A 23,936-nucleotide genomic window follows, 5' to 3' on the forward strand; every position below is an offset into this window, starting at 1 on the left:
TTACTTGCTTAAAATGTTCTAAGCCTGAAAAGAAAATCAGTGCAGCCAACACATCTAAGAACCAGTACAGTGCAATATGTTACAATTTTGTTGTTGGTTTTAGATACATTTTAGCATCTATTTATAAAACATTTTGCTGTACTAATGTCTTAAGCATTTACACAGCCATCACGAAAAATCCCTGAAATGTGCCTAATATTTCCTTGATCATCAGCTCCATCTAGTGGGCATATAGTGGTATTTTCCCAAAATACTCTAATTAAGAAAAAACCCATTATGGCCACTGAATGGAGCTTGCGATCAAAGGAAATATCTGGCAAATTACTCGGATTATTCATGACGGCTGTGTGAATTCTTAAAACGTTTGCTACCACAACACCTCATATTCATGATATGTGGCTGCTGTACAATGTACCTGTATGAGAAAGTATCTTGTTCACTTTGTATTGCTTCCTTTATGTAAAATCCCTGGTGTACCTGCTAGTCCCCTTTGCTTTCCTATTAAAACCTCACCACACTAAGCAGGATAGCACACCGTGGTCAGCTCTCTAGCTATGCTGGGAACTCATTATGCTCTCCTTCAATGATCAGACTTGTCCTGACATGCCCCTGCTGCACAGGCATTCACTGGGAAGATCAGTGTGCTGCTTCTTCTATTTCCCCAGCTCTTATGCAGCTGAGAACAGAGGGAATGTGTTCCTTTATAAAAAAGGTAAAAAGGGTATTTATAATGTTTTTTTTTGTTTTTTTTTATATCTATACACACACGTTTTGCCTTTCATTTCTATTGTAAACTCAATAGATTGTTTTACAAGGTGATTGTTTACAATCACTCTAAAGGGGTTGTAAAGTCCGAAAGTTTTTTTATCTGAATGCATTCTATGTATTCAGATAAAAAGCCTTCTGTGTACAGCAGCTGCCCCAGCCCCCCCCCCCCCCAATACTCACCTGAGGTCCCTCTCTGTCCAGCAATGTCCACAAGTGTCTCAGCCATCCAAGATTCTACCTCCTGATTGGCTGAGACACAGCAGTGGCGCCACTGGCTCCCACTGCTGTCAATCAAAGTCAGCTAGCCAATCAGGAGAGAGAGGGCTGGGTCAGGGCTCCATGTCTGAATGGACACAGGGAGCTGTGACTCATCTCGGGTGCCCCCATAGCAAACTGCTTGCTGTGGTGGCACTCAATAGGAGGGATGGGCCAGGAACACAGAAGAGGGACCAGAGAAGAAGAGGATCCAGGCTGCTCTGTGCAAATCCAGTGCAACGGAGCAGGTAAGTATAACATGTTTATTATTTTTATAGGAAAAAAAACGAGACTTTACTTTAAGCTTAAAATGTTTGCATAGTAAATTTGTTTTTCACAGACTGGTTTAATCCAGGACCTGCAAGCATCGATGATGCACTCATGTCTTCAAATAGAGAGCAGACTCTCATACAGGTTTTAATAAAAGTGGCTGGGACAGTGACAACTATAGGACAAAAAGTGCTGTTATACTTATGGGGGAGGTAAGGTCCCTACCTTTTTCATACTTAAAGTAGGTAACTATAGGCAAAACTTTTTTTTTTCATTTTGGATAAAGTAAGGGACCCCTGTCAGATTTTTTTTGCCATCTGTGTCTCATTGCAGAGATTTCCCTTCACTTCCTGTCCCCATAGCCAAACAGGAAGTGAGATGAAATCCCTGCAAATTAAGGGAATTCCTTGGGGACCCCCAGGCTACCAGAACTAGTGTTCCTATTGGTAGATTTCCCGGCTATTACTTTTCTGGGGACATCCCAAAATTTGGGATTTTCTTTTACTTTCACTTTCAATGATAATGGTACACAGGGCAAATAGAGGGTGAATCTCCTTAAAGAGGAGCTCCACCTTAAAAAAAAAAATATTAAAAGCCAGCAGCTACAAATACTGCAGCTGCTGACTTTTAAAAAATGGACACTTACCTGTCCCAGGGTCTAGCGATGTCGGCAGCTGAAGCCAATTAATCGCTTGGCTCCCAGCTGCCCCCGCTGCCATCCTCGGTCAGGGAATCGGGAAGTGAAGCGTTGCGGCTTCACTGCCCGGTTCCCTTCTGCACATGCCCGAGTTGCGCTGCGCCTCTGTACTGGTCCCCGTTGTGTTCTGGGAACTGGGTGTTTCCCAGAACACAAGGGGAGGCGGCCATCTGTGGATATTCTGCGGCTATCTAAGCCAGAAAGTGGCTGCAGATACCTGTATTAGACAGGTATCTGCACCCCCTCCCCCCTGAAAAGTGCCAATTGTGGCATCGGAGGGGGGGAGGAATCCGATGAGCAGAATTCCACTTTAGGGTGGAACTCTGCTTTAATGGGGGCACAGACAGCAATAAAAACTGGCAGGTGTTCTAATCCCTTTACATTCTATCGATAGCTAAAAAAAAGAAAAATTGCCTTTAGTTATACTTTAAATGTAGCAAAATTACAAAATGCAAGATTGCAAAAAAAATCACTCTGAATATTATATAAAACGGGGTGCGCAATAATATATAACCACCAAAAGCTGAAAAAAAATATTATGTAAACACAACAAAAACATATGGGTGGGAGAGGATAAATCATCTCAAAAAGTCCACAGAAGAAAAGTCCAGAATTCATCCCAAAAGTGCAGGATGCAACACAAGTCACTCTGTGCAATAAAGCATAAGCAACAATCCATCAGGGTATTTCTTTATTGAATCCTTTGAATTGGTGTGCAAGAGAAAAAGCCTCCACTGTGATCCACATCTTTTGGACGCACCCTCACCTTTTGAGAATTACCCCCACAACATAGTTCATATAAGTGCTTTTTAATCAAGGCCTCTCGGATCGCACACAGAGATCTCTCCTCTACAAATCGATCTCTCCACAATCGTCAAGGAGCCTGGTTGTGCAGGATGAACATATCTCTCAAAATAAAAATAAAACTGGCATAGTGCTCACTGTGGCATATTTCATTATAACAAGAGTAAAAGATACACTCACATATAGTAAGTCAATGGGATATTGCTTTAAACCACATACACTTCTGGAGATGCAAGAGCTATCTTCAATACCATTTTGAACAACTCAACTAGCCTGCTCTCGGCTCTCACTCCTGGTTTACTGTCCTCCGTACAAGCCACACCCTACTCGGATTGTCCTGCTGATGAAATCTGGGGGAGAACTAAGAGTGGGCTGGCTGCGCACTTCAAAGTGCTATTGGAGCCAGCCATTCACACGGGCAGCAGTGCATGTGGTTTAAAAGCAATATCCCATTGACTTATGTGAGAGTATTTTTTTTTTTTTATAATTATTTTATTTATTCAAGGAACACAGTCGAACACAGACATCTGGGCAATCACAGTGTGTTATCTTACATCACATTGCACATATATGTTATACACTATAGCATTTTATTAACTGTTAAGGACAATATGACATTTTGTTATCTGAAACGCCTCTGTCTTATTCTGTGACAGTTGCTATAGGCGGCGTCTTTCCTCTGGGTGTACATTAAATAGCAATCTTAATGGTGCATATGTGTTACCCTTCGTCCAGTCTCCGACCAGCTCCAGTTCTTTTTTAAAATTGTTTATACTAAAAAAGTTTAGATCCCAAAAATTCAGGACTACTTAACCAGGAAAAGAAGGAAAAAAAATATATATATATAAATAGAGAGAAATATAGTAAAAAAACATATAGGAAAGAAAAAGGGGAAATAGAGAAAAAGACATAGGGAAGAGGGGTAACGGGGGGGGGGGGGGTAGAGGGGAGGTAGGGAAGAGGAGTGGGGAGGAAATCTGGAGGATATCTTTGCGTAAGCCCGCCGGTCGCGGGGGTAATCAGATAAAACACCCAAATCTTCTGAAGCTGGTGAGATCAATATTTAGTTAGTCAGTTAATTAGTTAGTATGGTGTCATTTAGTCATTCGAGTCGCTGTCCAGGAGGTCTCTTCCCTCATCCGAGAAGATAAAGACGTGCCATGGTGCCCAAGTCTTGGAGTATCGCTCCTGCTGGTTTCGTGCAGTTAGAACGAGATCTTCCAATCTGCCTATTTCCTTAACCTTTGTGAGAGTATTTTTTACCTTTGTTATAATAAAGTATGCCGAAGTGAGCACAATGCCAGTTTTATTTTTATTTTGAGAGATATATTTAGCCACACAACAGGGCTCCTTGATGATTATGAAAATGTGTGTATGTGTTGCATCTTGCACTTTTTGGGACTAATACTTCTCTACTTTTCTTCTGTGGACTTTAGCACAAGTTTGAGATTTTTTCACAATTTATACATCCACACACATATGTTATTGTTGCATTTACAAAATTTTTTTTTCAGATCTTGATTGCTGTATATTATAGCACAGCATGTTTTATATAACAAAATAACATGTTTTTATTGTTTAAACCCAATGTCAAAGACACAAGATACCACAATGCACCAGTTCCATGACCACTATTTAAAGTTTTACTAAACCCACAGCAGTAAAATCAGTCTGTATATGCAGTAAAGCATGCTTGCTATACTCACTGTGGAACCTAAGGGGTTAATCTGCATTGTGTAAAAAGGCTGTTTGATCCTGTTTCCTCTGATCCTCCCCTTCTTCTACTGTCCCCTAGCCATCTCCTGATTGTACAGGGCCCTAGGAGTCACTCTGCACATGCTCAGTTTGGTGTGTGTATTGCTAGAGAATTTATTTATTTTTCTTGGGAGGGTGCATGTGATCAGAACAGGGCCAATCAGCACTGTCCAGACAGAGGGTCAGGGGTCCTGCAACCTCATAGCACAGTCAGAGTAGAATAAAAACTCCTCCTACAAGCTTTAACCAGACACTGATAGGAGTCATAAGACTGTTATATACTGCTGATGAGAAAGGTATTTAGCAGTTTATATTTACTAACATAACTGTATTTCCATGTTTTGTGGGAGACCAGGTATAGTGAATGCAGGGCCTGGATTTAGTAAAACTTTAATCATAGCAGTATTCTGTAAAATACTTATTTATAGCTATGACACTAAACAATGTATATACAGTTGTGCTCATAAGTTTACATACTCTGTCAGAATTTATGATTTCTTGGCCAATTTTCAGAGAATATGAATGATAACACAAAAACTTTTCTTTCACTCATGGTTAGTGTTTGGCTGAAGCCATTTATTATCAGTCAACTGTATTTACTCTTTTTAAATCATAATGGCAACAGAAACTACCTAAATTAACCTGATCAAAAGTTTATATACCCCAGTTCTTAATCTTTATCTTCTCAGATGGTAAAGCTGCCCATTCCTCTTAGTAAAAAGCCTCCAGATCCTGTAAATTCTTGGGCTGTCTTGCATGAACTGCACGTTTGAGATCTCCCCAGAGTGGCTCAATTATATTGAGGTCAGGAGACTGAGATGGTCACTCCAGATCCTTCACTTTATTCTACTGTAGCCAATGACAGGTTGACTTGGCCTTGTGTTTTGGATCATTGTCATGTTGGAATGTCATGTTGGAATGTCCAAATACGTCCCATGCGCAGCTTCCTGGCTGACGAATGCAAATTTTCCTCCAGTATTTTTTGATAACATACTGCATTCATCTTGCCATCTATTTTGACCAAATTTTCTGTGCCTTTGTAGCTCACACATCCCAAAAACATCAGTGACCCTCCTCCGTGTTTCACTTTAGGAATGGTGTACCTTTCATCATAGGCCTTGTTGACTCCGCTCCAAATGTAGCGTTTATGGCTGTGGCCAAAAAGCTCAATTTTGGTCTCATCACTCCAAATGACATGAGCCAGAAGGTTTGACGCTTGTCTCTGTGCTGTTTGGTGTATTGTAAGTGGGATACTTTGTGGCATTTGCGTAGTAATTGCTTTCTTCTGGCGACTCGACCATGCAGCCCATCTTTCTTCAAGTGCCTTCTTATTGTGCATCTTAAAACAGCCACACCAAATGTTTTCAGAGAGTCCTGTATTTCACCTGAAGTTATTTGTGGGTTTTTCTTTGCATCCCGAACAATTTTCCTGGCAGTTGTGGCTGAAATGTTAGTTGGTCTACCTGACCGTGGTTTGGTTTTAACAGAACCCCTGATTTTCCACTTCTTGATTAGAGTTTGAACACTGCTGACCGGCATCCTCAATTCCTTGGATATCTTTTTATATCCCTTTCCTGTTTTATACAGTTTAACTACCTTTTCCCGCAGATCCTTTGACAATTCTTTTGCTTTTCCCTTGACTCAGAATCCAGAAACATCAGTGCAGCACTGGATGAAAGACGCAGAAACTTATTGACCTTTTATACACACACACTAATTACAATCAAACAGATCACAGGTGAGGATGGTTACTTTTAATAGCCATTAAACCCCCTTTGTGTCAACTTGTGTGCATGTTATTAGGCCAAAATCACCAGGGTATGTAAAATTTTGTTCAGGGTCATTTGGGTAGTTTCTGTTGTCATTATGATTTAAAAAGAGTAAACAGTTGATTGATAATAAATGGCTTCAGCCAAACATTAACCATGAGTGAAAGAAAAGTTTTTGTGTTATCATTCATATTCTCTGAAAAATGGCCAAGAAATCATAAATTCTGCCAGGGTATGTAAACTTATGAGCACAACTGTATACATATCCAACAAAAGATAGAAAATAAAAGAACCTTAGAACAAGGGAGTGAGGGAGTGGAACATTATTAAAGATTTAATGAGGTGCTGGCTCCCAAATGACACGTGACAACTGATCATTATGTATTTACAAATGATATCACAAATCCACACCTACACTAACTGCAGCCAATCATTATATACTGGGAGACTCAAATCCTCAGCCTCAGAATAGATGTTACAGCAGTCATTTTTTCTGGCAAGTTCTGATAAGGTGCAGAATGTTCCAAATGTTAGGGGCTGTACTATGGTTACTATTATTTCCAATAAGGCTTCATGCACACTAGACGCCAGTGCAAACTCTGCTGAACGTTTTTAAAAGCTGAAACCGTCGTTTAGAAACGCCCGTTTTGCCGCGTTTGTGTTTAGAAGTGTCTGCAGAGCATAGAATGACATTTTGCGACCCAAATTTGGGACCTCGTATCTCGGGGCCATGTGGTGCTAGGAACCCCAAATTTGGTGTACAAACATATCCAAATTTGGGGGTCCTAGCACTAAGTGGCCCCGAGATACAGGCCCCCAAATTCGGGTCGCAAAATGACAAGCACTTCTGCAGCAGAGAATGACATGTTCCAACCTGACTTTGGGGCCCCATATCTCGGGGCCACTTGGTGCTAGGAACCCCAAATTTGGATATGTTATAGTGCTAGTTCCACTGTATTTGCACACCAAATTTAGTTCCTAGCACCAAGTGGCCCCGAGATATGGGGCCCCAAAGTTGGGTCGCAAAATGTCATTTTCTGCTGCAGTTTACAATCATATTTCTGTGTTTTCTGGTCCAAAAAATAGGGTTCCTTTAAAAACAATTGTAAACGCAAACGTGTTTAGCCGCATTTAGCCGCGTTTGGCGTCTGAAACGTGGAAAACTTTTGCGTCTGAACCCATTTATTTGCTTCTAGAAAAACGAGGTTAAACGCAACTGCCTAAAAACGCCAAAAAATTAGACATGTACATGGACACATAGGATAACATTGAATGAGTTCAGGAGCAGTTGAAAAAAGTGTCCAACTGCCTCTGAACACGCATTTAACAGTGTCTCGTGTGCATGAGGCCTAAGACTCAAAACTGGGAAAACTGAAACTTTTTGCTGTGCATTATTAAATACAAATCTTTAAAATGTTTTTCTATGAAGAATATATTAAAGCATGGAGTCCCATTTGCACTATTCCCATGATTTTAACTGTCTTTTTACATTCTCAGTTATCAAATTTCCTGACAGTGGTGGAGCACTTTGTTAAGTCCATTAAGTTGTGAAGTGACAGTTCAATGATTGCATGTTGACCTTGTAGTGACTAATACTCGCTGGTCTCTGAGATTAATCTACTGGTTGAGCTGCTGGACTAGGATGTGGATGCAGCCTGAACAGGTGTAAATGCCGTAAGATGGGCAAAGACAAATTGTTCTACATTGCATTCTAAATGATTTCTAAAAATCATTTATATAAAATATCTAAAAATATAAAATATCTACAAATATTGTGTTAAAGCATCAAGGTACCCGTTCACAGTTGCCTGTTCCAAAGTGATGCAAACTGACAAACATAGAGAAAATGTTTCAGCCGATACAATCTAACCACTGGGGAGTTGCTGGATGCCATTTGTACTGTTTTGTGGGGGGTAATTTTTCATTAATTAATCAGTGGTCATGCATGCCAAGTTTAAACAAAAAAAATGTGACTTGAAGGTCTGGTCAACCTTAATTATTAAAAGCCCTCGTAAGTGACCTGCTTTACTATGGGGGAATGGCCTTAATGAGCAATTAACATCCCAGTCTGTACCTAATGTCCTCAGCCTTAGCCGAAAAATGTTCCTTACTTACAGAAACTGTCAAATGCTGTCACTGAGTAATGAAAAATTTATAGTGTACATCTTCTGTACATTTTTTTCAATAATCTATTCCAGATCTCTTCTGTGAGGACAATCCATGACATTAAACATTCTTTATTTTCTCTAAAAAGTTACGATGTCCATCTGATATCTTCTTTGTCAATATGGAACAGAAAACAGTATGCAGTGAGAAAATTAGGTTATATCATTCTCAGCTCTAGTTGCAAGATCTACTCTAAAATAGACATTGATTTTGCATAAAGACTTATTCACCAAAACTCATGCTGCCTGGAAACTGGAAAGCTCTGACAACAGGTGCCATGTCGGACTTCTGCAAAGAGATCACTGCTTAACCTACAAAGATCAAGGGCCCCACTCTGCTGCTGTCGGCAGGGGAGAAGCTTCTCTACTTAGGCTATAACTGCTTTAGTAAGAAAATAAACTGATATTGAGCACCTTTTGCTTTGATGTAACTAAAATGTATTTACATGGTTTAAAGTGAGAGTTCAATTGGGCTTATAGTAGTCCTCTAGGTAATAATTTACAATAAAATGCATTAAATTCCTAAATCTCATAGTTATATTAAAATCAAAATCCAGAATGTCAGTGAGAGGTGGTATTATATATGTTTAGTATGAATAACGTCTGCATTGGAAGGGGCAGGGAAGTAATTTGCAAGAAGTGGACACTATAGAGAAGCCTGGGAAAATAAAACTTTCCGTCTGGAATTTGCAGATCACCCTAAAGCCAGACTGGTGTAAGCCTGTTAGTCCACTTTTGGGAGCTCTAAGGTGGGTATAAGCTGTGATGTATATTCTGAATGTATTTGTGGTTGTGTGTGCTACACATAGAAAGAGACATGACACAAATATAGTTAATGCAATTTTGGGTTTATCTCCCCATTTACTGCATCCAAGTGATTATATTGCAAGTCACAGGAGGCTCTGCAGATACTAGAAACCAGACTATTTAGAATTTTTCAGTGAACAGACACTCAACATTATATATGCACAATGGGGGCTCATCAGAGTCGGAATGCTTGTTTCTGCAAGATAAATCTATTCATTATATAAGCATCTATCTTGCCTTAATGGTTATAAACATGGGCCGAATATCGGCCCTGTGTCCCATTATTATAAATTACCTGTATCCTGTTATTATGAATAGAGGTGACTCTACCACAGGGGCAGACTGACCAGTCAGTCCATTCAGCCGTGGTCCGAGGGCCCAGTCGCCGAATGGGGCCTGCCAGTGTCACCTGCTGGAACCTTCAGGGCCGGTCCAGGGACAAAAACTCTGCCTCCACAGGCCCCCAGGGATCATCTTTTCGGGCCCGCACGGGCCTCAGCACTGCCTCAGAGGGTAAGGGAGGAGGGCGGACGCTGGCAGATCAAATACAGCGGGGATCTCCTGCTTACCGCTGTCACCCAATGGCTGGCCTCTTGCACCGGCTCTTTTGATAGACGTCTCACCCGTCCAATGGCGGGACGTGTGACGTCTAACAAAGGAGGCGGGACATCTGATGACTTCCGGTGACTTTAGGTGTAGATAAAATAGATAATAAATAAAAAAAACATATTTGATAGCAATTAGGTGATATAGCAAAATTGTGTGTGGAAAGATATAAGGAGGAGCTGCAATGATATATTCTGCAAGGGTTACGTTATATACTGGACAGATCACCAAATAAATGGCTGGGAAGATCTATGAGCAATATCAGCTGCACCTTCTTCTGCTTACAGTATATCAAAAAAACAGTAAAAAACTGCGCAACAGATATAATTTAAGACTGTACCCATTTCGTTCAAAAGACATATTCTTCCTGGAAGCTAGCTTTGCATTTGTACATCTATGCTTTTCACCTTGCCTCTTCCCGTAACGCAGAACAATTGGAAGGATTCAGATTATACTGCCCAACACACATAATGCACAATTTAAAACTCTGCTACTTAGAACATCATTTGAAGATATGAATCAGATGATTAACTATGTGAGGACTCTGCAGGGCTTCAAGGTCGAATCATTCAAATATTGATGACATGGAAAAAAATCTGGCTTCTGTTTAACTCTATAGCACTTATTGAAATCATATTTTGTACTTACCAGCACATTTTGTTCTTGTTCTCAGGGCCGGTCCAGGGGAACCTGTGCCACCTTCTCCCGGTCGTGTTAACAGAACACTTATTTCATATTCAGTGTCAGGGTCAAGATGCCCAATCTTATAACTTGAAGAGTCCACTGGCTGGAGATCATACCAACTTCCACTGGTAGTACGATACTCAACTTCTCTTTGAATGATAGGCCCATCACCATTTATTGAGTTTGCATTAAGTTGTATCCACAGATAGGTTGCCCCAACAGAAGAAAGCTGGGGTGGTGCAATGGGTACAGGAGGCTCTAAGAAAAAAAGAAAAATATGTGTGCAAAATTAGTTAATTTGTTCTATGTCATAACTGGTACCCTTTTAAAAAGATGTGTAAATATAAATATAACATCTAGGCCAAAAGACATGGGGACTAAGACCAAGTGAACATTTTATCTCACCCTTTCTATGAAGAAGACTCGAACCAAAGCAATATTAACACCATGCCATATGGTAGGACTATCAATAGGGGCCTATTTAAAGATCAGTAATAAGTTATAACCTATAACCTTTTAACTAAACTACGTTAAACTTTATACATTTTTAAGAGTCAGGACAATAAATTATGATTTTACTTGGTTAATTGGGTTACCAAGCTTTTGATGATGTAGATCAGACTTTCTCAACCAGGGTTCTGTGGATTCCTAGGGATCCTCCAGAGGTTGCTAGTGGTTCCATGAGTAGTGAGCAGTGGCAGATTAATCCCCTGCCTGATGGTGTCCACACCAATGCCACTCCGCAGAGCCATCAGCATGTGGCCGGTGAAAAAATCACCTCTGGTTTCTCAAGTAAGTAACCAATGGCACCAATGATCATGTTAGCAGTCTGTAAAGAGGAACATTTGTCCCACTGACCATGAATATGGTGTGGCTAATGTATTGTGATATAATCATGGTTATAAGGGGTTCCTTGAGACCTGAAAATTATTTACAGATTCCTATATGGCAAAAAGGTTCAGAAAGGCTGATATTTTATTAATCGAATGTACTTTATGCACTTTATTTTTCAGAAGAACTAGCAGGACAAGATTCCATCAGCCCCCTTAAGACACTTACAATTTGCGATGCCTTTCTATGACCCTGACTTAAAAAATAGTCAGCCTGCTGTCCCCTAGGACTTTAGATCCTAGGTGGCCTTTACGCATAACCTGGCCTGCATACCAACTTTCACATGCAGCTTGTGCTGTAAGCATGCTAAGAAGCCATACAGTCAATCTGCATTACAAGTTGCAGCTGTAGAAGTAAAGTTTGAATATTGTGTGACTAGTATTACAAAATAATGTGTTTTTTATTTATTTCACTTATCTATTAGCTGTGGAATTATTGTTACTGTGTATTAAAATGATGGGAAACTCAAAAACAGCTTCAAATCTGCAACAGAAATCAGCCAATACGATCTCTTGTTAGCCACAGGCTGCTGTGTTAGTAATGATTGAGTGAATGCTGTGTGTAGGAAGCGTGTGCTGTGAACACTTCCGAACCAACTCAAAATCATTTAACATCAATTTATGTGATTAAGCTATTTCTTGAACAAGGGCGTGATACAATGCCTTCATGGAGAATCCTAAGGCATGAGTGAAGCCATGCTGAAATAAACACATAATTACTTTCAAGTTCTTCCAATATATTAAGCACTGCTGACCGTAAATGCAAATTGAATAGCAAGGTCAAAAGGGTTATAAGATATAGCATTTAGGTAACAGCTTTGCCGGTATTTCAGACCCACTGCCTTCAATTACTTTGTGAAACCCCAGAGCTATTTGCAGCAACTTGTGCATAGTGGATAAAACAGAAGCAATGAGCCAGTGCTATCCTGAAGGCTAAACAAAGCATTGGGACAGCTGATTCTTAAACAAAATGTATTACAATGCAGCCATATGCACCTCAGATCTGATTCTCGCTTTTTCAAGCTAGAAATGTTAATAGCTTTAGAGAGGTTTTCACCTTGTCACATACATTTATCCATTCTTGACTTTCATTTCTTCATAATTAAAAAATAAAAGTGCCTAGTTCTGCAGGATTAAGGTTTCATGCGAACACTCACTGATTCTTACCCCCTCACACAGTTTATCATTTTTTCTGTAAGTATCTGATACAGAGCTACATGTCTTCTGTGCTCATTATTGGGTTTGTAATTGCAGAAAACTCATATTGCCACACCAAAAGATTGGTAAGGAATATCTTTGCAATGGTTCTTTCTGAGGGTCATTTGAGGTGTACAGTTCCAAAGCTGCAGATACCAATAATAATTAGATTCCTGGTGTGCAACTTATATCTCCTTATGGGTATTGCAATGTCATGGTTTGTGAAATGTCATGTTTTAAAGCTGTCAGAAACCATGAACCAAACCGAGACAGAAGTACAGTAAAATCACACTTGTTTATTAAAGTGGAGTTCCACCCACTTTTACAACTCTTCAGCATCCCTCACTAAACTGTGCACTGTAAACAAATTGGATATTTTTTTATTTTTTTTCTCAGCACCTACTGTATATCTGCTGTATTCATTTTTCACTTCCTCCTCCCTGGCCGCGGCCCATCGCATCATTTCCTGTTTGCAAGGCCTTCTGGGAAGGGGCGGCAACTTCCTCTGACACTGCCGTTGCTATGGAAACCTGACCTGAAACATATTACACTGCTTGTGCTGCACTGAGCATGTGTGAGATCTGCAAGGATGAGATCCAGGAAGAAATACAGTCTGGCTTCAGATGCCCACACTTAAGATGGCCACGGCCTGCTGTAAGTTTATAAAATAACAAACTACTGCTATAAACTAACAAAACAGACCTTAGTTTACAGACTAACTTTACTAGAATACATCAAGCTTGTGTATTATAGGGGTATTTTTATTTAAAAAGTATAATTTAGGCCGGAACACCACTTTAATAAAAATAAAAAGGTAAATAGAGTAAGCATAGTCAAAGCATAGCCAGAGTCCAGTAACCGGATCGGGTAGTCAGCCAAGCCAGAGTTCAGTAACCAAATCAGGTAATCAGCCAGGCCAGAAGTCAGGGATCCAAGTAGAGGAACAGCAAGCAGGGTTAGGAGCCAGAAGGGATGTCCGCAAAGCCAGTCTTAAAACAGGAATGCAGGAGATGGTTTCTTGTGATGTGACCAAGGCGAAGGCAGGAATGAAGTGAGCTGGAAATCTCTAAGTAGGTGTGACTGACGAGCAGATCCACAACAGCTGGTTAACTGTGGAGAGAGATGAGAGCTGGCAATTAGCCAACAGCTGAGCGGCCAGCTCAGAGAAGGAAGGGCCGAGCCAGCCCTGACAGTACACCCCTCCTCAAAGACCCTTCCCCCTTGGAGGACCACCGTGCTTGAGGGGAAAACACCTATGGAAATCACGGAGGAGGGCAGGAGCATGTACGTCCGAGGATGAGACCCAGGAGCGTTCCTCCGGACTGTACCCCTTCCAATGCACCAGGTACTGTATGCGCCCACGGAACCTACAATGGATTGTACCTCATACTTCTCATGGTTCTCAACCTGTATAGGGTGAGGACGTGGCACCAAGGTGGTAAAGCGGTTGCAGACCAACGGTTTCAATAAGGACACAAGAAACACATTTGAGATGCGCATACTAGGAGGAAGGTCCAACGCGTAAGCCACTGGGTTAATCCTGTGAAGGATACGGAAAGGCCCACTAAACCGAGGTGCGAAATTCAGTGAGGCAACACGAAGTCGGAGGCTGTGAGATCACAGCCAGACCCCGTCCTCAACCTGGTAGGAAGGCGCAGGCAGGCGTCAGCGGTCAGCATGGAGTCTGTACCTATCATTAGCATGACGCAAAGCCTCCTGGACTTGTGCCCAAGTGGAGCGAAGACCACGGAGATGCCCCTTTAGCGCAGGAATACTCTGCGGAACAAACGAGTCAGGCAACATGGAAGCTTGAAAACCATAATTCGCCATAAATGGAGACAATCGGGAAGCAGAATTCAAGGCACTGTTGTATGAATACAATCATTGTTTGAATACAATGACACATCTTTGAGAACCTTCCAACCACCATAAGGATCACTGTGTTGCCTTGGGAGTTGGGAAACTCCACAATGAAATCCATAGACAGGGCCTCTCTCCACTGGGTATGGGTTGTAGGAGGCCCACTGGAAGGTGTCGTGGAGTCTTACTCTGAGCACACACGGAACAGGCAGCTATGAAGGCAGTTACATCAGCACATAGACTAGGCCACCAGAATTGTTTGGAAATGGCCCAAACGAGTCTTACCAGGGTGGCCAGCTGCCTTGGGAGAATGGTAAGTCTGGAGCACGGCAGTATGGAGACACTCTGGGACAAAGCAGCGGTCACAAGGTTTTTCAGGAGGAGCATCGAATTTTGTCACCAAAAGGAGAAGTAAGACTGGTGCAAACCGTACCCAGAATACGATCAGGAGGAATCATAGAAACCGGAACCGACTCCAACTTGGAAGTGGAGGAAAATTAGTCGTGACAAGGCGTCAGCCCTTACATTCTTAGTACCGGTTAATAATGAGACAATGTCATTGAAACTTGACAAGAAAAGAGCCCATCGTGCCCTTCTGGGAGAGAGGCCTTTAGCCTCAGACAAGAATGTGAGATTCTTATGGTCAGTTAGAATGAGAACCGGCACAGTGGTACCTTCGAGGAGATGTCTCTATTCATTCAGGGCTAAAATGATTGCCAACAGCTCTCTGTCACCAATCTCGTAATTGCACTCGGCAGGTGACAATTTCTTGGAAAAGTAGCCACAAGGATGCATAGCACTCTCAGAGGTATGATGTTGAGACAGGAGGGCGCCAACACCAGTCTCGGAAGCATCAACCTCAAGGATAAAAGGTAACGTAGTATCAGGATGTGCCAACACAGGAGCAAAAACAAAGGCATCCTTGAGAGTTTCAAAGGCCTTAATGGACTCCGGAGACCAACTCTGTGGGTTACCGTTCTTTCTGGTCATATCGGTCAGGGGCTTGACCAGGGACGAGAAGTTATGAATAAACTTCCGATAATAGTTGGCAAAACCCAGGAAACGCTGCAGAGGACATAATCCCACGGGTCGAGGCCACTGTAGGACTGCCGAAAGTTTCTCTGGGTCCATCGAAAAACCAGCAGTGGAAATGACATAGCACAGAAATTTAACCTGTTCCCGATGGAACTCACACTTCTCCAGTTTACAATAGAGATTATTCTCTCTTCATTTCTGAAGCACATGACAGACATCTGTGTGGTGGCTCTCCAGGGACTTGGAAAATATGAGGATATCATCGAGATAAACCACCACACATAACTGCAACAAATCTCGGAGGACACCGTTAATTAAATCCTGGAAAACTGTCGGGGCGTTACAAAGGCCAAAAGGAATTACGAGATACTCATAATGGCCTGTTCTGGTATTAAACGCAATTTTTCCACGCGTCACCCTCCTTAATCCTCACGAGATTGTAAGCCCCTCTCAGATCAAGCTTAGTGAAAACCGTTGCTGCCTTGAGGCGGTCAAATAACTCTGTAATCAATGGAATCGGGTATGCATTCTTAATCGTGAAATGATTGAGACCCCTATAATAAATACAAGGTCTCAGTTTATCGCTCCTCTTCTTCACAAAGAAGAAACCAGCACCAGCAGGAGACAAGGATTTGTGGATGAAACCCTGAGAAAGTGCGTCTGGAACATACTCCTCCATGGCTTTATCCTCCAAGACCGACAAAGGGTAAACCAGGCTACGAGGGGGAGTGGCACCAGGTTGAAGGTCAATTGCGCAATCATACGGCCGGTGTGGAGGCAAACTACCGGCTTGACCTTTGTCAAAGACATTGCTAAAATCACTGTACTCCTCTGGCAGGGAGGTGAGGTACACAGGACCTTGGCCACCTTCCGAAAGCATGTTTCACTGCATTGTGGTGACCAGGAGAGAACCTCAGCACCGAGCCAATCAAAAGAGGGGTTGTGCCTCTGTAACCAAGGATAACCAATAACCAGCGGAGAGGAAATCACTTGGAATTGGATTATCTCAATGGTAAAGAGCCCCTACGGCCATGGACAATGAAACTGTCTCATGAGTCATATGGGCGGGCTGAAGAGGTCTCCCGTCAAGAGCCTCAATGGCAAGTGGAGTGTCACGCAGCTACAGTGGAATCGAGTGCTTTGATACAAAAGCAGCATCAATGAACAGGCCTGCAGGCCCAGAGTCGATTAGAGCCTGTATCTCGATAGATGCCTTAGCCCAAGAAAGGGTGACCGAAACCAGGGGCTTATCCTTCTGGATAACTGGGGACTACACAACACCACCTAAGGTCTGTCCATGACAGGACCTCAAGGTTCAGGTGTTCCTAGGACAGTTAGGACAAAACTGCCTGACCACAATAAAGGCACAATCTCTCCCTCCTCCTAAAGGCTCTCTCATCCGCAGAGACACGCGTGAAGCCCAAGTGCATGGGTTCATCTTCACTGACCGACTCGGTACCAGGAGGCATGGAATGTGAGGGAGGCACGGGTGGGACTGCAAAGCTCGGAGGCAAATGTACAGGAGGCTTCCGCAAGCGCTCCTTAAAAGAAAGTCTTTTTCTGAGTCTGGAGTCAATGAGGATGGCAAACGAGATCAAGTTCTCCAGCTCAGTGGGTATATGTCAGGCTGCTATCTCATCCTTGATGGAATCCGAGAGACCATGAGAAAAAGCAGCCATGAGGGCCTCATTGCTCCAAGCAACCTCTGCTGCCAGAGTACGGAACTCAATGGCGTAGTCGGCAACAGTTCTCGTACTCTGTTTGATGGACATGAGGCACTTGGCACCAGAAGCGGAGCATGCAGGAACATCAAATACCCTTTAAAGGAAGCCACAAACTCAGGGTAACTCTCATCTCAAAGTATATCTCAGCTTGGTTGAGACACCCTCTGCATTGAACTGGATCGCCCCCAAATCGCTGGGGAAGCTGGCAGAACCAGACATACCTCTTATAGAGGTAATACTCAAGGCGGGTGCCTGCACAGAGACTGGCGCAGCAGCAGGGACGGTCTGCAACTCAGGTTGTACCGGAGCAGCCACAGTGGGGGATTCCAGGTGAGCCGTGCTTTTGTAACGCCATGGCAAACTGATCCATGTGGTGATCTTGCTCATCCAATCTGGAAAAAATATTACCAACAAGTTTATTGACTGTATCTTTTGAATTCATGGCCTTCGCCTACTGTCAGAAACCATGAACCAGACCGAGACAGAAGTACAGTAAAATCACACTTGTTTATTAATAAAAATAAAAAGGTAAATAGAGTAAGCGTAGTCAAAGCATAGCCAGAGTCCAGTAACCGGATCGGGGAGTCAGCCAAGCCAGAGTCCAGTAACCAGATGGGTAATCAGCCAAGCCAGTGTTTAGTAACCAGATCGGTAATCAGCCAGGCCAGAAGTCAGGGATCCAATTAGAGGAACAGCAAGCAGGATTAGGAGCCAGAAGGGATGTCAGCAAAGCCAGTCTTAAAACAGGAATGCAGGAGATGGTTTCTTGTGATGTGACCAAGGCAAAGGCAGGAATGAAGTGAGCTGGAGATCTTTAAGTAGGCTGGACTGACAAGCAGATCCACAACAGCTGGTTAACCGTGGAGAGAGATGAGAGCTGGTAATTAGCCAACAGCTGAGCGGCCAGCTCAGAGAAGGAAGGGCTGAGCCAGCCCTGACAAAAGCACATTGATATAAGCTGGAATGAACATTTTCATCAAGTAGGTAATTTGTTAGTCTAAATCAGGGGTTCCTAAACTTTTTAATTTCATGACCCAAAAATGAAGACTGCCACTGTACTGGGACCCAAGAAGAGAATTATTATGAAAATATCAGCAAAGACAGATAAAGATGGGCACATAACAGAATGCATATTGCTTTCATATCTGTGAGCTTTGATCGAAGAAAATTTTCATTGCATTTTCTTTTTGACATTTTAACTAGCACCGGGGTCTCTTCATATCACAACATCGCATGTGTAATTACTTCTGCCCCCATGCTTTAGTCCCCATATGTGTCTATGCCGTCAATCAAAATTTGTTTAGCTGCTTCACAGGTTATGAGTGGGGTGTTGATGTCAAGGGTGGGAATATTTATTACATTTTCATGCCACAGAAATGAACACTCTCTGTGATACACTACAGTTTTGCTTTTAGGTTACATCTCCAACCATAGTAGTATATGATTTGAAACTTAGTGTGCCATATCACTCCCCACTGATTTTTGTTTTAGACAAATTAGGCTACGTTTACCACACAGTCATGTGGTGACCCATCAAAAAAATGTCCACAACTTATTTTACTTATTTTTGACCCTCAGTTTAAGAAATACTGGTCTACATACACAAAAATTTCCTACAGCTAAGTTACTGTGTGGTATATTAAAGTCATAGTAACCAGTTCAGTTTTATTTGAGAACCAAAATGAGAATATGTGCTTATATATGTGGTCCACTCTGCTTGCTGCACTAAAAATAGGTAGATAACACAGTGCTGTCAGTACAGAGCTATAGTATATATATATATATATATATATATATATATATATATATATATATATATATATATACTGTATATATCAGAGACAGCTAAAAATCTATTTTTTTCAGATGACAGGGTGTTGAAGGTTCAGCAGGCTTCCAGGAAGAAGGCTTGGCAAGGAGGAGGTTATGGTCAATTTGCTTATCCCTGGTTAGTTCCTCCCTGATCCTAATGAAAATACTAAAGGTGTTTTTTTTCCAGACAGTACATATAAAAAAAGGTATGGGTACCATTAATTAAAGTGCAGTTCAGTTCCTAGTTGTAAGACCTTTCAACCAAAAGAGTTGCCCATGGGACTTTTGTGAACTGCACCAGACATCAGCAAAACAGTAATTTAAAAAAACATTTTTTTATACATATAAAGATTAAAATCATGGACAAAATTCCATAAAGCATAACAGGATATAATGATCAATTACATAGTACCATGTATAAACATCCAAATAACCAATTGGTATCCTGTGAACTCTCGAGGCAAACTCTCTCGTGAAACTAATTTTACTTCTTCAGGACACAGTAACGCTTCATAGGATATCTGTAGCCTCTCTATAGCCTCTGTAACCTCACAGTATATTTTTTTTCTAAAGGTATGAGGCTGTAAAATATTCCTGGGAGCAGATCAAAGGAGGCTAGAGATAACTAATCTGCCAGAAAAGTGGAGAGGAGGACACCAAGGTTTTTCACCCCAGTTGGATTTTGAGATGTGACTCTCTGTGCAGTGTTGGAATAGGAGCTGCCAGGGTCCACAGTACTATAAGGCCCCTTTCACACTGGGACGGGAGCAGCATTGGCAGTAAAACGGCGCTATCTTTAGCACTGCTTTACCGTCGTTTTAGCAGCGATATTCGGCCGCTAGCGGGGCAGTTTTAACCCCCGCTAGCGGCCCAAAAAGGGTTAAAACCGCCCACAAAGTGCCTCTGCCGCTTTCCCAGCAGTATAGCCGCACTGCCCCACTGATTTCAATGGGCAGGAGCGGTGAAGGAGCAGTGTATACACTGCTCCTTCACCGCTCCAAAGATGCTGCTTGCATGAGTTTTTTTCCCGTCCTGCAAGCGCACCGCTCAGGGCTTTCACACTGGAAACAAAGCAGCGGCTGTTTCAGGGCGCTTTGCAGGTGCTATTTTTAGCGCTGTAGCTCCTGCAAAGCGCCCCAGTGTGAAAGGGGCCTAAGTGCTTTGGACCACTGTTTCTCAGGGGGTCAATCCATTCTGGTAAGCCTTGAGACATGAAGAGCACAATTGCACTGCACTTTATATGTGGTGCATTATTATGATGACTCTTTCACTGTTTTGTCACAAGACATTCATATGTGTGTATTTTACCGTTTGATGAATGTATTTTTGGGATGAAACTTTCTATATATAATTGATTAGCGCTACACTTATTTTTTAATGGGTAATGTATTGCATGGATAATATATGACAAAATGAAGGTTGCTTAAGATGTTTCTGTAATGTCAGATGTATGCTTTGTAACAATTTCTTTGATTGAAAACTTTATGAATACAAATGAAACATCACAAAATATTTTTTTAATTAATTGGTATATCATTTTAAATGACCAAATAAAGATGTGTTTTAAACAAATCTGATTATAACTTATGCCCTGTACACACGGTTGGATTTTCCGACGGAAAATGTGTGACAGGACCTAGTTCTCAGAAATTCCGACCATGTGTGTGCTCCATCACACAATTTCCATCGGAATTTCCGACACACACAGTTTGAGAGCTTGCGATAAAATTTTCCGACGACAAAATCTGTTGTCGGAAATTCCGATCGTGTGTATACAAATCCGACGCACAAAGTGCCACGCATGCTCAGAATAAATTAAGAGACGAAAACTATTGGCCGTTTATAGTCCTGATGTACGTGTATTACATCACCGCGTTTAGAACGATCGGATTTTCCGACAACTTTGTGTGACCGTGTGTATGCAAGACAAGTTTGAGCCAACATCCGTCGGAAAAAAATCCATGGATTTTGTTGTCGGAATGTCCGATCAATGTCCGACCGTGTGTACAGGGCATTAGGCTGTCCGTAAGAGTCCTGTTTACGTTACTTGTGCACAATGAAAAGTTTTCACAATACCCCTCCCATTAACCGCTTCAGATCCGGGCCATTGCCAAATGACGGCAACAGCGCGGATCTAAATTGCCGGGACGACGTCTATTGACGTCGTCCCGTGCACGAGCGGCCTGCGCGTCCCCTGCAGGGCGCGCGCGGCGCGCTTGGTGATCAGCGAGTCTATGAGACTCGCCTGATCACAGATCAGAGTAAGGGGTTGGTCCCAACCCCTTACCACATGATCAGCTGTCAGCCAATGACAGCTGATCATGTGATGTAAACAGAGCCAGTAATCGGCTGTCAGCGCGAGGAGGAAAAAAAAAAACCCGATCACCGGCGGCCGTGATCGGGACATAAGTCCCGATCACGGCGATCTTATAAGACAAAGCAATAGGCAGCAGTGCTGTCTACCAGTGCCCACCAGATTAACCCATCAGTGCCCACAGTGCCATCAATCAGCGCCACCCATCAGTGCCCACAGTGCCACCCATCAGTGCCCACAGTGCCATCCATCAGTGCCCACAGTGCCACCCATCAGTGCCACCCATCAGTGCCACCCATCAGCACCCACATCAGTGCCACCCATCAGCACCCACATCAGTGCAACCTATCAGTGCCCATCAGTGTCACCTACCAGTGCCCATAAGTGCCCATCAGTGCTGCCCATCACTGCCCATCAGTGCCACCCATCAGTGCCCCCCATCAGTGCCGCCCATCGGTGCCCCCCATCCGTGCCACCTATCTGTGCCACCTATCTGTGCCACCTATCCGTGCCACCTATCCGTGCCACCCATTCGTGCCGCCCATCCGTGCCGCCCATCCGTGCCGCCCATCCATGCCCATCAGTGCCGCCTTATCTGTCCCCATCAGTGCCGCCTTATCTGTCCCCATCAGTGCCGCCTTAACTGTGCCTATCAGTGCCGCCTTAACTGTGCCTATCAGTGCCGCCTTAACTGTGCCTATCCGTGCCCATCAGTGCAGCCTATCAGTGCCCACCAGTGCCGCCTCATCAGTGCATAATAAATGAAGGAGAAAAATTACCTGTTTGCAAAATTTTATAACAAACTATTAAACATGATTTTTTTTTTTTCAAAATTTTCCATCTTTTTTTGTTTGTTTAGCAAAAAATAAAAACCCCAGCTGTGATTAAATACCACCAAAAGAAAGCTCTATTTGTGGGAAAAAAATGATAAAAATTTCATTTGGGTACAGTGTTGTATGACCGCGCAATTGTCATTCAAAGTGTGACAGCGCTGAAAGCTGAAAATTGGTCTGGGCAGGAGGGGGGTTTAAGTGCCCAGTAAGCAAGTGGTTAAAAATGCTAAAAAACTAATATATTGCCTTGTTATGAAAGCCTGCCAGGAATAAACTATAGTACAGACCGTTATTTTGCTTTTTCAATCTGTTAGTTTTAACAAACAATATCCTCTTGCTTGCCTTTTTTATGGGTGTCAAAAGAATTCTAAGCGTCATAATAATGAAGCAAACAGAAACGTAAATGTGCTTGTTAATTACAAGAGGGTGTTCCAAGGCTTTGTTAAATACCATTATGTCTTTAAATAATACAAATAAATGCTAGCATAAATACTACAGGCACATTAAGCACATAAGTGCAAATTAAGAGAAATTATCTATCAAGTTTTCTATTTTCACAACCTAGCAATTTAATAAAGTGTTATCAGACAAGAAATGAATGGAATAGATGGGCCTGTTGCTCAACATGTTATTTTTGCTTAAAACCAAGCACAGCTTTTCCCGTATTTCTTATGACTGTGTGTCCTTTAATGTTTTTAGAGGACAATTTCACTGACATTTTGCTAATACTTCTGCAGAATGAAAGATATTATACTGCAGCACAGTCCTAGCGGAAGCTTTATCTTTTAATGTCATAATATTTTTCATGTTTGTGATAAGTAAAACATTTTATCACTAAATAGGGCTTACCCAGTTCTTTAACAAATACAAGAATACATTTAATCGCTTTCTTTCAAAAATACAAAGAATACTGCAGATCTTACTATTTCAAAGAACATATAAGAATCCAATATTTCCCTAAATGCCTTCGACTGCTTTAAAAATGTGTTCTGATATAATCTTGAATCCTCCTGCTGCCTTAAAATGAAAACGGCTAAGCTGCGGAATAAATGTAAGAGTTTTTGTTTTGTTTTTGTTTTTTTAATTCTTCACACAAGCAACAAAGTTAAGTTCTTGCAGAAGGAGGCAAGCTTTGAAAAGAAGTGGGTCATGGGTGCTACAGATGGCTTCCCCTACATGCCCTCTGTTAAATGCTGCAAACCAACATCTGAAAGCTGAAAGACACCTTGCTTCTCCTTGTGTGAACTCAATAAGCAGGTTGAACCCTGCAATAATCGGATGTCTTTTCAGACAGGGCCATTAGAGTTTTCTTTGTCTGGTTAATAATGCACCTGTGACCAGACTGATATTAGAAAAAGTTTAAGCAGTGAACCATATGCAGGAGTCTAATATGCTTTTCCAAACGCATTGAATCAATACTGCCCTGCTGCTTGCCTTTGCACATATGTATTTTAATAACAGCCAACATCTCTTCTAGCATAAGAACAATTGGATCTTGTATACCATGATGTAGGATTCAAATGCACAGAAGGTGCTGATAACACAATGAAACTCATAACCAGCAATAGCTGTAGCCCCCAAAATCCTTTAAATGAGACGACTGTTTTTTTTTAACTGTCAATAACATGATGTTACAGTTCCTGCTCCTGTTGGCATATATGCTATGTAGAAACAATGCTATAGTTATCAAC

The 23,936-nt window shown here is 42.1% G+C and overlaps 1 protein-coding gene across 10 annotated transcripts in view; it reads right to left on the bottom strand.

Moving 5' to 3' along the window:
- Positions 1-23,936, bottom strand: part of PTPRM (protein tyrosine phosphatase receptor type M) — a 1,075,005-nt gene that overhangs the window by 637,977 nt on the left and 413,092 nt on the right. For all 10 annotated transcript variants that reach the window (XM_073631370.1, XM_073631374.1, XM_073631369.1 and 7 more), the window contains exon 7: positions 10,545-10,838. In XM_073631370.1, coding sequence (XP_073487471.1) covers positions 10,545-10,838 — 294 coding nt within the window. The remainder of the gene's footprint in view (positions 1-10,544; positions 10,839-23,936) is intronic.

This window comes from Aquarana catesbeiana, linkage group LG05, assembly GCF_042186555.1.
Source record: "Aquarana catesbeiana isolate 2022-GZ linkage group LG05, ASM4218655v1, whole genome shotgun sequence".
In the NCBI taxonomy this organism is placed as follows: domain Eukaryota; kingdom Metazoa; phylum Chordata; class Amphibia; order Anura; family Ranidae; genus Aquarana; species Aquarana catesbeiana.